Source organism: Jaculus jaculus, chromosome 7 (genome assembly GCF_020740685.1).
Source record: "Jaculus jaculus isolate mJacJac1 chromosome 7, mJacJac1.mat.Y.cur, whole genome shotgun sequence".
NCBI lineage: Eukaryota > Metazoa > Chordata > Mammalia > Rodentia > Dipodidae > Jaculus > Jaculus jaculus.
In genome coordinates, this window is record NC_059108.1 from 118,156,367 (window position 1) to 118,173,405 (window position 17,039).

General features: G+C 41.6%; 1 protein-coding gene across 2 annotated transcripts in view; it reads right to left on the reverse strand.

Moving 5' to 3' along the window:
• Ppp2r5e (protein phosphatase 2 regulatory subunit B'epsilon) overlaps positions 1–17,039 on the reverse strand; it is a 185,536-nt gene that overhangs the window by 45,090 nt on the left and 123,407 nt on the right. For both annotated transcript variants that reach the window (XM_004649252.2, XM_004649251.3), the window contains exon 4: positions 8,181–8,282. In XM_004649252.2, the coding sequence (XP_004649309.1) occupies positions 8,181–8,282 (102 nt within the window). The remainder of the gene's footprint in view (positions 1–8,180; positions 8,283–17,039) is intronic.

The following is a 17,039-nucleotide window of genomic DNA, read 5'->3' on the forward strand; positions in this document are numbered from 1 at the left end:
CTCATGGTAACTATTTAAAAAAATTAAAGGGCTGGAGAGATAGCTTAGCGGTTAAGCGCTTGCCTGTGAAGCCTAAGGACCCCGGTTCAAGGCTTGGTTCCCCAGGTCCCACGTTAGCCAGATGCACAAGGGGGCGCACGTGTCTGGAGTTCGTTTGCAGAAGCTGGAAGCCCTGGCGCGCCCATTCTCTCTCTCTCCCTCTACCTGTCTTTCTCTCTGTGTCTGTCACTCTCAGATAAATAAATAAAAAAATGAACAAAAAAAAAAATTAGAAATATAGCCAAAGCAAACAAAAATTCCCCATATTCCCACCATCCAGAGATAACCACTATTAATAATTTTGTTTTTGTTTTTTAGGTGGGTCTTGTTCTAGCTCAGGCTGACCTACAATTCACTATGTAGTCTTAAACTGACCTTGAACTCAGCAATCCTACTTTTCTCTGCCTCCTGAGTTCTGGAATTAAAGGCATGCATCACCATGCCTGGCTTTTAAAAAAATATATATATTATTTTACTTTATTTATTTGAGAGAGAGAAATAGTCAGGAAGAGGGGGGGGGATGGGTGTGCCAGGCCTCCAGCCACTGCAAACAAATTCCAGATGCATGTGTGCCCTTGTGCAGCTGGCTTAGGAGGGTCCTGGGGAATTGAACCTGGGTCCTTTGGCTTTGCAGGCAAGTGCCTTAACCACTAAGCCATTTCTCCTGCCCCATTTTTGTTTTTTGAGGTAGGGTCTCACTCCAGTCCAGGCTGACCTGGAACTCTGAAGTGTCAGGCTACAGCAATCCTTACAAGAACACACTGTGGTGAAACACAATATCCTCATTTGAAAGAAAAAAAAAAAGAGTATCTGCAGTCAACCTTCAACAACTGTTCCCAGAAGCAAGGAAGGAGGATCACTATTTACATAATAAATCTGTTAAAGGTCACATAAGACCTAGGTATATGATACAATAGCATTAAGGAAACCTGGACTTTCAGACAGACACTGGGCTAGAAAGCCTTGCTCTATCCCTTACTCCCTATACAAGCTGGAGCAAGTTACTCTCTTTAAACTGTGTTTCTTCAATTTTACAACAGAGAAAAGATGAGATGTGGTGTTACACAAAACACAGTGACTACAAATACCAGTATACTGCCTAATATAGCATTAATGAGCACTGGTCCTTTTCTTATAAAAAGATTAACAAGGACCCCTAAAAGATCTTTATGTATGTGAGATAAATATCTACGTATAGATATGAATTATACCTATTTATAAGCGGTGAAAATTTTAAATATCTTCAAATAAAATGCAATACATATTAACATAAATAATATATTTTTGTAAAAAAAAAAACTTTGTTATCCAAAACAACTTATTGAGAAGAACTCAGTAAGTGTACTGACTCATGTCTGAAATCCCAGCACTTGGATACTAAGGCAGGAGGACTTTGAGTCCAAGGCCAGCCTGGACTACATAATAAAAATCTGTCTCATAAAATATAACAAATGCATTGTTTATATTTTGGTAAATGCCCTTACCAGCTGCTTAACAGAAGACAGATTACATATGCTTACATGCTCAAGCTGTTGGGACATACTGGGTTTTTGTTGTGTTTTTTTTTTTAATTTAATTAATTAATTTATTTTCAAGCATAGAGAGATAGGCACACTAGGGCCTCCAGCCGCTCCAAACCAATTCCAGATGCATGTACCACCTTGTACATCTGGCTTTATGTGGGTACTGGGAAATAGAACCCTGGTTGCTGGGCTTGACAGACAAGTGAGCCATCTTAACCACTGAGCCATCTGCCCACCCTCCCCCCATTGTGGGGTTGTTTTGTTTTGTTTTGTTTTGTTTTGTTTTGTTTTGTTTTGTTTTCTAGCCCAGGGTGACCTAGAATTCACTGTGGTCTCAGGCTGGCCTCAAACTCATAAAGATCCTCCTATCTTGGCTTCCTGAGTGCTGGTATTGAAGGAGTACGTCACCATATCCAGCAGGACTTCCAATTTTTTGAATACATAAAGAAAACCAAGCCTCATATAGATCTAGCAGTTGGACCAAGGGAGAATTCTGATATGACACCAAAAGTGAACAAAGAATCATTTCTAAAAGATTGGCTACAATGCAGAATCTGAAATGATATCAACAAACCTTCCACATGCTTTGGTTATACTGAAGTGCAGCTGTCTTGTAATCTGAATGGACACCCATGCCTGCCTGTGATCTGAGCATCAGTCATCTGGCTCGCTGATTTATACAGCTCTGTCCAATACTGACATAGCATACTTCCCCTCTCCCAATACCAGACTTTAAGTTCTGGGGAGCTGTAGTACTTGAAATAACAGGTAAGACCGATAAGTGTTCTGAAGTTGCAGGAATTTGGCTTTGAGTGCTCTATCTGTGGTAACAAATAATATCAACAGGCTGTTGGCTTCAGAGATGTTATCTGCCAAACACCTAGGTCATAAGAACTAGTCTGTAGTTTGTTCAAGTAAAACTCATGTCTCCTGAGAAGATAGCTCGCATGGTCTGCAGGTCATAGCAATAAGGTAACAAGACAGTCACCAGATTGTAGTGTGTTATGGGATTTATGCATACTTCCCATTTCACCAAGCAAGATATTTTTTAATTGTGTGTTCAAGGGCCAAAACTCAACATAATTAATATTTACTGCTCTTCACAGGACACTCTCAAGGGAAATCGGCACTGTCATGGTGCATGGCAATGAAGAGCACAATGACCACTTGACCAGTCTGACAGCTGTCATGACGGGTGCTAAGGCAACAGCAGTTTTCATCACCATGGTTTACAATGAGCAGTCAACACAGGGCCAAGGGGAAAACTGTATGTAAGACTATGACAAATGAAGTTCTGGCCTTGTAGGTGTGTCCAGAGATTACAACCTTAAATGTTCCTACAGAAACCTGCTAACTTCAAACACAGCAAGTAATTCAGGCCTTCCTATCAGTATTTTACTTCTCTAGAAAGCTAAGATGTTAGCCGGACATGGAGAACGAAGCGTATGTACCTGAAATCCCAGCAGGGGTATATGAAGGTGACATTATTAAGTCTAGGAGTTCGAGACCATGGCCTAGGCAACACAGAGACACATCTTGTCTCAAAAACGGAGAAAGTTTTTGAAAAATCACAAAACTATGTTTTTCTCTTTGAAATTTTGTAAATTCAGAAAAATCTCTTTTCAGGCTAGAAAGATGGCTCAGCAGTTAAGGTGCTTGTCTGCAAAGCCTAACAACTTGAGTTTGATTACCCAGGACCCCAAAAAGCCAAATGTCCAAGATGGTGCATGCACCTCAAGTTCATTTGCAGCTGCTGGAGGGCCTGACATTCCCATTCTCTGTCTCTCTTAGCTCTCTCTCTCTCTCGCACACGCACTCTCTCCCTCTCTCTCCTCACAAATAAATAAAAAGGTTTTTTAAATATTTTATTTATGTACTGATTGAGAGAGAGACTGAATGACTATGAGTATGTGAATGTATGTGCGTGTGTGAATGGGCGCACTAGGGCCTTATGCCACTGCAAATGAACGCAAGACACATGCACCACTTTGTGCATCTGGCTTTATGTGGGTGCTTGGGAGTCAAACCCGGGTCATTTGGTTTTGCCAGCAAATGCCTTAACTGCTAAGCCATCTCTCCAGCCTCTCTTTTCTCCTGATATGATGTTGTTCTTGTCGAAATAATGCCTAAATCTTAAACTCCTCATGAATTTTTTTTAACACACTAATCTTTCAGCTTTTGTTTTTACAAACAGAATGTCAGTCTTATTCAAATGACCCACCCCTTCTCTTGATTCCCACAAATGAAAGAGATTCTGTCTCCCAGGCCTGATTTGGCCAGTAGGACCTTCCAGCTGGGCTGTCAATCTGCTCAAGTCCCTTGAAAACAGTTTATAGTTTAAAGTGGTCTGGTGGAAAAACTTCAGACACTTTTATTAATAAGCATAAATGTGCTCTGCACTGAAGAAACAAATTATACCTAGAATCAAAAATCTCCCTTGAGTTCCTAAAAGGAAAAATCTGGAGGTGGGAGGAGGATAAATTACCACTCAAGGTCACATAAGTAAATCTCTGAAGACTGTGAGCAAAAGGCTTGCACACTCCTGCTTTTAAAGTGTGACACATGGAAAAACTGTTAATGGAAGTCCTGCAAAATTATACCCCACTAAAAAGACCGATCTAATTTGAGAAAACACATACGCAGTAACCACAGTAACTATGTGATACCAGTTAAAAAGGCATCAACAAAGATACTCTAAAAGATCAAATAGCAAGCATGACTCAGGACTTACTAGGGACTTAAAATTCTTTTGTCTACTTTAAATCACCAGAAATCCATGATTTTCTGTGGGCCACAAATAGAAATGAGAGAGGACGTATTCAGGAGCAGTCAATTAGCTGGGCAACGAGCCTGGCCAACTACCTAGTAACCATACCTCAGTATAGCTTCCTCACTCTGTATTCTCGCATGCTTGTAAGGTGTGGTCCAGGAGGGGAAGGATGTGCGAATTTTATAATTAAGAAAAAAGTGCAAAGATGTAATGGCAGGTTGTTTTGGTCAGAAAAAAAACCAGCACAATATAAAAGTTAAATATTAAATAAATGTAGTGGCATATATATATAATCCCAGCACTCGGGGGGCAGAAGCAGGGGATGGGAACAGCATGGGCATGCATCATGAATTTGAGGCCAGACTGGACCTCATACAGAGATTCTGTCTCCATAAGTAGAAAACAAAATTTCACCTACCACTGAAAATGGAAGGTGAGTCTTTTGTGCATTAGGAAACACAAGATTGTTGAGAAAAGCTGGGGCCACACAAAGACATCCTCAAGTCACAGATGAAGAAGACCAATGGAGCGACTTCTGCCCCGACCATTCCCAGAAAGGAGGATGATGGCAATTCTATTTTCTTTCTCTGGGACAAGGCCCTGTGTAGCCCAGGATGGCCTTCAATACGCTACATATCTAAGGAGGACCCGTTAACCCCTGGCTCTCTTGTCTCCGTCTCTCAAGGGCTGGGGATCACAGTGTACACATCTGGCATTCTGTAAATTTTACAAGTCTTCTTCACTTGGCTCACCCTAAGATCATATTCCTCCCGAGCTTAAGAAGGCTTGAACATGGGCTGGAGAGATGGCTTAGTGGTTAAACACTTGCCTGTGAAGCCTAAGGATCCCGGTTCGAGGCTCAATTCCCCAGGACCCACGTTAGCCAGATGCACAAGGGGGCGCATGCGTCTAGAGTTCGTTTGCAGTGGCTGGAAGCCCTGGCATGCCCATTCTTTGTCTCTTTCTATCTGCCTCTTTCTTTGTCTGTCACTCTCAAATAAATAAATAAAAATTTAAAAATATGTTTCAAATAAATAAATTTTAAAAAAAGAAGGCTTGAACAGGAAGTCAACACATGTGAAAGTCATCTGCTGTGTGACCATGTGTGACTTTATCTCCATTCTTCACTGTAGCTCTAGGTTTAGATAAACTTATGGTTAACTTTTTTTTTTCCCCTCAAGGTAGGGTCTCACTCAGGCCCAGGCTGACCTGAAATTAACTAGTCTCAGGGTGGCCTCAAACTCTAGGCAATCCTCCTACCTCTACCTCCCAGGTGCTGGGATTAAAGGCATGAGCCACCATACCTAGCATGAATATTTCTATAGTAAGTACAGTGAAGCTAGGCTTTTGGTGGCAGAATTTAGTATAACAGCTTTAGAAATTAATTTTGTCCTATATTTTATAGTCACCACAGGAGGATTAGCTGAATACTGAGTTTACCTTTACTGTACTCTAGGGAATTTTATGTGTATATTTCTGCACAGAGAACAATCTCAGGGTGTTTATTCTCTCCTTCCCCCTTCTTTTTTTTATTGTTTTTTTTTTAAATTTTTTATTTATTTATTTGAGAGTGACAGACACAAAGAGAAAGACAGATAGAGGGAGAGAGAGAGAATGGGCGCGCCAGGGCTTCCAGCCTCTGCAAACGAACTCCAGACACGTGCGCCCCCTTGTGCATCTGGCTAACGTGGGACCTGGGGAACCGAGCCTTGAACCGGGGTCCTTAGGCTTCACAGGCAAGCGCTTAACCGCTTAGCCATCTCTCCAGCCCGCCTTCCCCCGTCTTTTGAGGCAGGGTCTCTCCTGTTGTTGTTGTCAGTGCATGTGCACCAGTCTAGCTGGCCCACGAGCTCCCAGATTCTCCTGGCTCTGCCTCCCATTGCCATAGGTATACCAGATCACAGAAGCTGCGCCACTTTGCACCGGGCTCTACATGGGTGTTGGGTTACTGAACTTAAGGGAAATTTCTATCTAAGATAATCATGATTTAGTGTGTACAAATGGCAAGAGTGACCTAACTCTTTGTTAGGACATAGAGAAGAGGCTGAAACTTTGAAAACACTTCTCTCTCTCCTATTACAAGATATAATAGGACTTTCCTAGAAAAAAGTACCTAAAAAGTAAAATAAAATAAAAATCAATAATTTTCTTCCATACTAAGCTGTAGTCCAAGGGGCTGGTGCCAAGTATCAAATATAAGCTACAACACAGAGTGCACCATTTGAGTCTTTTTGAATTATTTTGTCATCATCTATGAAAAGCACAAGTACTTTGTAAATTTCATAAGACTTCAGATAGTATGAATGGCACTTAGAAAAGAAAACGAATGGCCAGGTGTGGAGGCGCACACCTTTAATCCCAACACTGGAGAGGCAGAGGTAGGAGGATCACTGTGAGTTCAAGGCCAGCCTGAGACTACATAGTGAATTCTAGGTCAGTCTGGGCAAGTGCAAGACCCTACCTCAAAAAAACAAAAAGGAAAGAGAAAGAAGAAAGAAAGAGAGAGAGAGAGAAGGAGGGAGGGAGGGAAGAAGAGAGGAAGAGAGAAAGGGAGGGAGGAGAAAACAAACATATAAAATAGGAAATCAAATAGTATTTTAGCTAGCTTAATTTTCCCAAACTTGGCATTAATAGGAAGATCATATTATCATCGGAAGCCTGAGGAAAGGTTGAAAAAATAGCCCTAGAAAATGCTCCTATAACCAGGAGAAATAGTACACACATCTACCTGCAATAATCTAAATTCCAAAATGGGGTAATATGCACTGGCAGATTTTCTCTGAGCATTAACAATCTGCTACATGGTTCTGTGCTCCTAAAAATGTCAACTAGTGAATAATCACAAAGACTCAGGACTTCTGCCTAGGGGCAAAAATGTACAAGGTCACATCCTTTCTCTGCCTTTCCTTACTATATTATTTGTCATCCGGTCTCTGGGGACATCCTGACTCAAAGGAAAGGAGGCTGGAGGGCTCAATAAATTCAGATCTCTTTGTTGTCTTCTGAGAAATGCTGGCATAGAAAGAGGGCAGCAGAGGAAGAGGGCACCGGAAAATGACCAAGTAATACATAAGTACGGAACCAGATGGACCTGGTGCTGGACAAGGCAATGCAGTGGCAGCCCTGACCCATGCTGGCATGTGTGGGACTGGACAACATGCTCTTCTGAGTGCAAGAGAACAAAACAGGCCTTCAACCCAGCTTTCTTTCTCTCAGTGGCTTCTTTTTTACCACACTGGGACAGACATGGTCATTGCAGTTTGATTTGCCCTTCTAGAAAACTAAAGAAATACACTTGCAGTTCTCACAAAGATGGGCACAGAACATTCTCAGGGCACCTACGGGTAAAATGAGATATGTTCCATGTGACAACAGCTCGCAGCTAGTACTCGTGTGAAGAAGCTGTGCTCACGGAAGCTCTAGTAAGAGTGAGAACTGCTGCTGGCTGGACCTGCAGCAAAGTGCTGAGCCCTGCATTGGCATTCTTCTGACATGCTAATTATCAAGATTAAAACAAACAAACAGGGGGCTGGAGAGGTGGCTCAGCGGTTAAGGTGCCTGCCTGCAAAGCCAAAGGATGCCGGTTCGACTCTCCAGGACCCACATTAGCCAGATGCACAAGGCGGTGCATGCACCTGAAGTTCGTTTGCAGTGGCTGGAAGCCCTGGCACGCCCATTCTCTCTGTCTCTCCCTTTCCCTCTTTCTCTCTCAAATATATAAAGTTTTTAAAAAGTCTTCATTCAGCTTGTCATCCACGTGAAGAAAGGCCTACAAGGATCTCTATGCACATCAGTGTCAGTGAGTTAATGGATTTTGCTTTTGTAGCATAAATACCAACTCAAAGTACCTGTAAATGTGGCCACGATGCCTCAAGTGTAGGTTCATCTTCTTCTGGATCAAACTCATTGCTGTCACTAGGAGGGAGAGTTCTGAATATATTGCAAGATACCTAAAAATAAACAAGCAACAGTGTTAGCCGGAAGCCCCTTCTGGCAGGTCGTCTGCAGATAAGCGCGCGGGAGGCAACGGAAGTGGAGCTGGGGCCGCGCCTGGCAAGGCTGACAAGCCACATGGCAGCACCTGCGTACCCTCCTGAACAGCGCCTCTTGTCCTTACTGCCCACTGCCACCACACCCCAAGGACTTTCTGCTTCCCATCGAAGCCCGTTCCCGGTTGCTTACCAGTCAAGCGTGTCACCATTAACCAATCTACACCATATGTTAATAACTGCTAATGGGCAGCAAGTACTTCCTTTACCAGGATTAGTCATAATTTGCAAATTTATGGTTGAGCTCACAGGGAATTTCAAGCACGCGCACACACACACACACACGCGCGCGCACACTCAAAAATCAATCAGGAAAAAAAAAGTACTTATTTATATATTTATTTGCAATCGAGAGGAGAGGGATGAATGGGTGTGCCAGGAGTCATAGCTGCCAAAAACAAACTCCAGATGCATGCACCACTTTGTGCATCTGGTTTTACATGGGTTCTGGAGAATCAAACCCAGGTCATAAGGCTTTGCAGTCAAGTACCTTAACTGCTGAGCTATCTCTCCACCTCGGGAAATAAATTTTATTTATTTTAAAGGAGGGGAGAGATTAGCATGTCAGGGCCAACAGCCATTGCAATCCAACTCTAGACTCATGTGTCACTTTGTGCACATGTGTGACCTTGCATCACCTTGCATATCTGGTGAGTCCAACATGGGTGCTTAGACTTCGCAGACAAGCACCTTAACTGCTAAGCCATCTTTCCAGCCCTGGGAAACATTTAAAACATTTAAACATTTCTAACATCGTTTAACTCACACTTCAACCTGTCTTCAGTTGGTTTAGAGAATACTAATGATACCAGAATCAACTGTATAAATGTCTAAACCTCTATCAATGAACCATTTCTTTGTCACAGACAAAATGCAAACTGAATGCTGACTGCTCAAAGAATGGCCATAGGCTGATAATTGTTGAAATAGAAAATAAAATTCATTTGTTCTGTATAATTTCTTTTTTTTTAATACTTGATTTATTTACTTGGAGAGAGGAAGCAGATAAGTGAAAGAACGGCTGAGCCAGTGCCTCTAGCCACTGCAAACAAACTCCAAACATATGTGCTACCTTGTGCATCTGGCTTACATAGGTCCTGGAGAACTGAACCAGGTCCTTAGGCTTCACAGGCAAACACCTTAACTACTAAGCCATCTCTCCAGCCCTCATGCTATTATCTCTGTGCACATTACACAATTTCTACTGTAAGATGCTCAGTGTGTGTGTGCATGTGTGTAGATGGCTCAGTCATCTCAGTCATAATTAGGTATTATTTTTAAACTATTTTATTCCAATCTACACTAGTATCAATACAAAGAAGAGTTCAAGACATAAAGGTCTTTGAGAAAGCTTAATTCATTTTCATTCCAAAGACATAGCAAACACTGACTGTTGGGATCAAAGTAAAGGCAAAGGCCTGACCTCCAGAGAGTATCTATAGGACAGAAAGCAAAGCTGAGAGATGGAAGGTTGGGGTGTTAAAACCTGGACGGGAACTTTGTAAAGACAAATTGTAGAGCCTTTAGAATGAGGCCACGTTTGAGACTCTAATCCAGGTCCTTCTCCACAGAGCACACAAAGCTGAGTTCTTCAAGGGAGTAGTGTCCAGCATGCCACAGTTCTCAGGGTTCTTCCTGAGACACACCATGCCAGGCCCGATGCCAACCATCTCTAGAGAGCACGGGCAGATGCGCTCCTTTAGTTCTCCCCCTTCCTCAACTTCCCTTCCCCGGCTTCACTTTCTCACCTGCACTACTCTCACCTCTTCACCTCTCCGGCCCATCTTCTCCTTCTTAGGTTTTTGGCCTACCAGTACCACTTGGAGGCCTCCACAAGCACTATTTCCCTCCTAGTGACCTTGCTCAGCATTAATAAGGAAATGTAATAAGCTCTGGATCTCCATGTGGTTAAGAACTCTGGCACCTTGTTGGCCAGGGAGGTCCTTGATGCTAAGGAAATGTAATAAGCTCTGGATCTCCATGTGGTTAAGAACTCTGGCACCTTGTTGGCCAGGGAGGTCCTTGATGCCCCTAAAACATGGCATACCATTGCCAAGTCACTTGGCTTCCCACCAGAAATAGATGGCAAGACTCTACTGCTGAAGACTCCACATGCTTGAGCTGCAAGGCCACTGTGAAATCAAGTTGGAGCTGAGCTGAAAACCTCCTCCCTGTAGACCAGCTGACAGAAAGCTGGGAAAATACACTGCATGCAGCCATATGGAAGAGATACATCATCAGCAGTGATAAACAACAGTGGCCATTACAAGCCTTAAGCTTCGCCAGCCAGGCTAAATGAGTCACAGGGTGCAATAGTGGCATGTCTGTTACGGGGGAAAACAACTGCTTTCTAATTGGACTGGAGGCCCTCTCCATGGGAGGAAATGCATACCTGGTACTGAAAACCAAGTCAAAAGCCGATGGTGGGTGAGGTCATGAGCCCTAGGGGAATAACACCAGCTGTTGTCTGGATAAATGCATACATTATGCTCACCAACCTGCCCATTAAGCACTTTTCTTAATGTTCATAACCATATACTCATGCTACTCTCACTTTTGGTTAGAGAAGTTCTCTTTTCAGAAGGCAGTGACCTCTGGGATGACTCAAAAGGCACCATAGTGCTGAGAAGAAATGACAGAGGAGTGCTCAGCACTGAAACATCTCTTTCACACCTTCCAAGGCTCAGGGTCCACTGTGGAAGAGGTGGCAGAAAACATGTAAGAGCCAAAGGAAGGGGTAGGCCTGCTTACAGTGAAATTTTCCAGACACAAAATGACCTGGATATCCATGACCTCACACTGCCTGACACTACCTACACAAAATCTTCATAAAATAGGTGGAAAAGATGATGACATCAACATAAAAGAGAAACCAACTGAGAGGAGGAGAGGGTATGATGGAGGTGGCTATATGAAGAGGAAAGTGGGAGAGGGGAGGAAATTATCATGGTTTATTTTCTATCAATATGGAAGTTGTCAATAAAAAAAAGTTTTAAAAAGTTGGGGGGCTGGAGAGATGGCTCACCAGTTAAGGCACTTGCCTACAAAGACTAACGACCTAGGTTCAATTCCCCAGTACCTACGTAAAGCCAGGTGCACAAAGTGGCATATGCATCTGGAATTTATCTGCGGTAGCTAAAGGCCCTGGCACACCCAGTATCTCTCTCACCTGTGCCCCTCCCTCTCTCTCTTTCTCTCTAATAAATAAATACATTATAAAAACTCTGCTGTGTAAATGTACCATAACTTCATTATGGGCCCTGGTGCGCCCATTTTCTCTGTCTCTCTTTCTGCTTGCAAATAAATAAATAAAAACATTTTTAAGGGCTGGAGAGATGGCTTAGCGGTTAAGCGTTTGCCTGGGAAGCCTAAGGACCCCAGTTCGAGGCTAGGTTCCCCAGGTCCCACGTTAGCCAGATGCACAAGGGGGCGCACGCGTCTGGAGTTCGTTTGCAGAGGCTGGAAGCCCTGGCGCGCCCATTCTCTCTCTCTCCCTCTATCTGTCTTTCTCTCTGTGTCTGTCGCTCTCAAATAAATAAATTAAAAATTTTTTAAAAAAAAAACATTTTTAAAAGAAGAACCCTAGCATCAACAGCTCCATTACTGTAGTGTCTCCTTTCTAATTTTCCTCATCACATCTCTTCTTCTCTCTCTCCATTCAAATTCTGAGGCCCTCATAACTTCTTACTAGCCTAAATGCCTGAATACAAGACATTTGGATAAATCTTCATTTTACATAATCAACAATTTTTAGGTTGGCCCTGTGCAATTATTTTAAGAAAAACAAACAAGCTGGGCATGGTGGCACATGCCTTTAATCCTAGCACTTGAGAGGTAGAGGTAGGAGGATTGCTGTGAGTTCAGGGCAACCCTGAGACTCAGTGAATTCCAAGCCAGCCTAGGCTAGAAAAAGAGCCTACCTCAAAAAAACAAAAAAATAAAAAACTCTGTTATATGAAATTCAAATTTAACTACATGCCCTGTGTTTTTAGTTGCTAAGACTGAGAATCCTAAAGTTAGAGTAATGGTAAGTAAGACACTGTGCTGAAAGTAAGTGGGATAACTGCTTGGCAAAGTCTCGAATTTTTGCTGTGAGGGCCTGGCTCTCGGTTCATTTCTCAGTAATTTGCTGCTGACTACTGTTAACTATGGTGCACAAAAATAAATTTCAGTCTTAGCCAAATGTGAAAGAGATGACAAAAATCCCCAGTTTATGGCCTGTATAGCAAAAGAGGAAGTGTTTTAAATTACTTTAATCCATTTTGATTAAATACTTTATTACTTCCTGACCTGTAATAGCAAAATACAACAGTTACTATTTAAATAGTTTTCAAATTGCTGCCAGAAAAAAAAACAAAAAAACTGTCTCCAACCCCATTATCTCCATAGAAACTACTAATTTTACACCACAATTTTGGGTGATATTTTGTTATTGTTGTCTAACAAGAATAACTAGCAAGTGACATTTTAAATTATTAAAGAACCTTATGGCTAGCATGAAGCAGTTACTCATTAAATATATGCCAGGATTAACACCAACCAAAACAAAAGGAAAAGACAATATAAGCTTTAAAAAAATAATGACCACTTTAAATGTCCTCTATTATATATTTGTTAGTACCATTAATATTTAATTAATATTAATGGTAAAACAAGTATAAAATGGGATGAGTGGACACCTGTATCACAGTGTGATAAACTGACTTAAATCATCACCTCGGCACTGTACAACATATTACACTAGCGGACATTGCCTTACTTGGACAAAAGCAGATAAACTGACCTCAAGAAGATTATTTCGCCAGGCGTGGTGGTGCACGCCTTTAATCTCAGCACTCGGGAGGCAGAGGTAGGAGGACTGCCATAACTTTGAGGCCACCCTAAAACTATAGAGTGCATTCAAGGTCAGCCTGGGCTAACGTGAGACCCTACCTCAAAAAAAAAAAAATTCGTTCACCTTTAATCTGAAAGGCCATGATGTCCAATAATTATGCAATGCTCAAGCATATCGACTATGAAAGAAAAAGTTGATGGCATCAAACAAAGCTATAAAGTGAGTTTTCTTGAGAATATTTAGGCAATTAAGAAAGGCTGTTATTTCCCTAGGAGTATTCACATCAAGAGCTCACAAGTAACAATTTCAATGATGTACATGAGGCTTTGCACCCAGTTCATTCAGCTTACTTATTCATTAATAATCCATCACATGCAGAAGTGACATTAAAATCAGCAGTTCAAGTGAGAACTGGCAGTGTGGTGTGGAGACTACAGCAGCGCGTGTTGTCCCGTGATGTCTGCTAACACTAACACTAACAGTGAGTCCTGGTAAAGATTACGGTCAACGCTGATCTGGAAAGAAAACGTATCGGAAACAAAACATATGAATGTAAGCAAGACTTACATCTCTAAATTAGATATTTGAACACCTAAGAGTGTTTCCAAGCACACTACAACATATACTAATATTAACTCTAAGAACCAAAATTCTAACAAAATTTCCTACTATAAAAATAACAGAACTAGGGCTGGAGAGATGGCTTAGCACTTAAGCACTTGCCTGTGAAGCCGAAGGACCCTAGTTCGAAGCGCAATTCCCTAGGACCCACGTAAGCTAGGTGCACAAGGGGGCACACGCTTCTGGAGTTCGTTTGTAGTGGCTGGAACCCCTGCCATGACCATTCTTTCTCTATCTGCCTCTTTCTCTCTCTGTCTGTCACTCTCAAACAAATAAATAAAATTAAAAAAAAAAAACAGAACTGAAGAGACGCCTTAGCAGTTAAGATGCTTGCCAGCACCCAGATGTGATTCCCAGTATGCACATTAGCCAGATGCATAAGGTGGCAGTGGTTAGAGGCCCTGGTGTGACCATTATTTCTCTCTCACTCTCTCTTCTACCTTTTTCCTTCTCTTGCTCTCAAATAAGTAAAAATCTTTTAAATAAATCAAGTGTGGCAGCATACACCTTTAATCCAAGACCTTGAAAGGCTAAAGCAGGAAAATTGCCATGAGTTTGAGGGCAGCCTAGACTATAAAGTGAGTTCCAGGTCAGCCTGGGTTAGAGTGAGACACCACTTCAAAATGCTTCCAATGATAGTAATAACAATACTAATAACAACAGTACGTCAAGTTACTTTTGTTAAGAATTGTTAATGGCTCCAATGATAAGAAATCTTTCAAATTCAGCCTCGTTAAATTAATTACAGAGAAATAAATCCCAAAGCATTTGTAATTATGCTTAGATGACCTAGAATCAGAAACATACAAATATATTTTAAGCTGATGCTTTGATTAGAAAATAAATGGCAAAAAATTTTAAATATTCAATGGGGACTTGATTCCCTGAAATTTGTTCAACCAATAATTGTTTCTAAAACCAAAATATTCCTTAATTACCATGCCAGATCTACTGTACTTCCCATCTCAATCTAAAGTTCCATTTTATTTATTTATTTATTTATTTATTTATTTATTTATTTTCCAAGGTAGGGTCTCACTCTAATAGCTCAGGCCGACCTGGAATTCACTATGTAGTCTCAGACTGGCCTTGAACTCACAGCAATCCTCCTTCCTCAGCCTTCCAAGTGCTGGAATTAAAGGTATGCACCACCATGAATGGCTCTCTAAAGTCCCTTTTGAAAAGGCACCATCTATATGAATGACACAACTATTTAAAATTTATCTGAACTAAGAAAAAAAACAAAAAAAAATTTATCTGAACTTAGTTGTACATGGTAGCACATGCCTTTAATCCCAACACTTGAGAGGCAGAGGTAGGAGGATCACTGTGAGTTCAAGGCCAATCTCAGATTACATAGTAAATTCCAGGTCAGTCTGGGCCAGAGTGAAACCCGACCTCAAAAGTGGGGGAGGCTGGAAAGATGGCTTAGCGGTTAAGCGCTTGTCTGTGAAGCCTAAGGACCCCGGTTCGAGGCTCATTTCCCCATGACCCACATTAGCCAGATGCACAAAGGGCATGTGTCTGGAGTTCGTTTGCAATGGCTGGAGGCCCTGGCGCGCCCATTCTCTCTCTCTCTCTCCCCCTCTCTGCCTCTCTCTCTCTCTCTGCCTCTTTCTCTGTCTGTTGCAAATAAATAAATAAATAAATAAATAAATAAATAAATAAATAAATAAAAATTTTAAAATAAGGTATCTAAACTTGAGAAATCATGAAAATCTTTTTGTAAGCCTTCATTTAAATTTTTGGTGTGTGTGTATACTTGTGTGTGTAAGTGGAGACAAGTGTGTGTCATGGCACATGTGTGGAGGTGGGTGTTGGTCCATGCCTGCTACCTCATCTGAGGTAGAGTTCTTGTTCTTGTTATTCATTGCAACAATTCTCCAAGACAGCTGCTCTGGGAGCTTCCAGAAAATGCTGTCTCTACCCCCCATCTCACCACCAGCACGCTGGGATTACAAAGGTTCGCCACTGCTTCTGGCTTTTACATGGAGTCTGAGGACCTGAACTCGGGTACTCCGGCTTGACCAGCAAGTGCTTTATGCGTATCCACTGAGCCATCTCCTTGGCCTAAAACTCTTTTTATTCTAGCATGATGTATATACCCTTAACACTTAGTTCAGTAAATTTGGTGATTTCCTAGACTGTAAATCAGTGCAGGTCAAACTTTATTTCCTAGCCAACTAAATAATATCACTGTTAAATATCCAACACATTTATAATTTTGAGACAAGAATTTCCTGAAATTACTATTCGGACCACATTGAGGTGAGTTAGCAAGGACTCCCTAAGTGAAGACAACCTCCACGCTGCCTGTGTTAATCACAAGGACAGGCCTTAGCGGCATGCCGGGGACAACCTAGGACACTCCCCTGTAGTGTGGTCAAGCTACTATGGCAAGGGTCTCCGTTTTTAGCAGAACCTACATTTGTGAACAAAGTTCTATGCCACTGAGAAAGCATTCACTGAACTAGGGACAGACTGTGTGGTTTATGTTGACAGTCATGAGATTTATCTTACAACAAACACAAATCTGTAAGCACAGGGAAAAGGACAGTTCTAGAGTGCGTGCGTGTGACTTTAACGCGCTTTCACGCACTCACTGTCATGCTTTCAATGTGGGCTAGCAAGCCTTTACGGACACTGCGACTGTTAGGTCACACCTGAAAAGAGACACAGGAACATTCTGTAATGATTAAAAAGAAAAAGGATTTCAATAGGCAATTTAAAAAAAAAAAAAAAAAACACCAATTTGAAATTTAAAAAAAAAAAACTTCTTGGGCTGGAGAGATGGCTTATCAGTTAAGGCACGTGCCTGTGAAGCCTAAGGACACAAGTTCAGTTCTCCAGGTCCCAAGTAAGCTAGATGCACGTGGCGGCACATACAACTGGAATTCATTTACAGTGGCTAAAGACCCCTGGCATGCCCATTCTCACACTCTCTCTCATCTCTCTCTTGCTGTGTCTCTAATAAATAAATAAATCTTTTTTTTAAAAAAAAAAAAAAAAACCTTATGACCTGACTGGAAAATTTAAGTATACAATGTCCAAAATAATTTAACAATGATAGAAATCTTGATTATCTACTGTTTTCCTAACTCACAAACAAGAAACCATTTTTACTTGTATTTCCCTTGTCAAGTATTTCTTTCTGTGTAGTGTACTGGTGTATATCTATAATTCTCACACTTACCAGGCTAGGC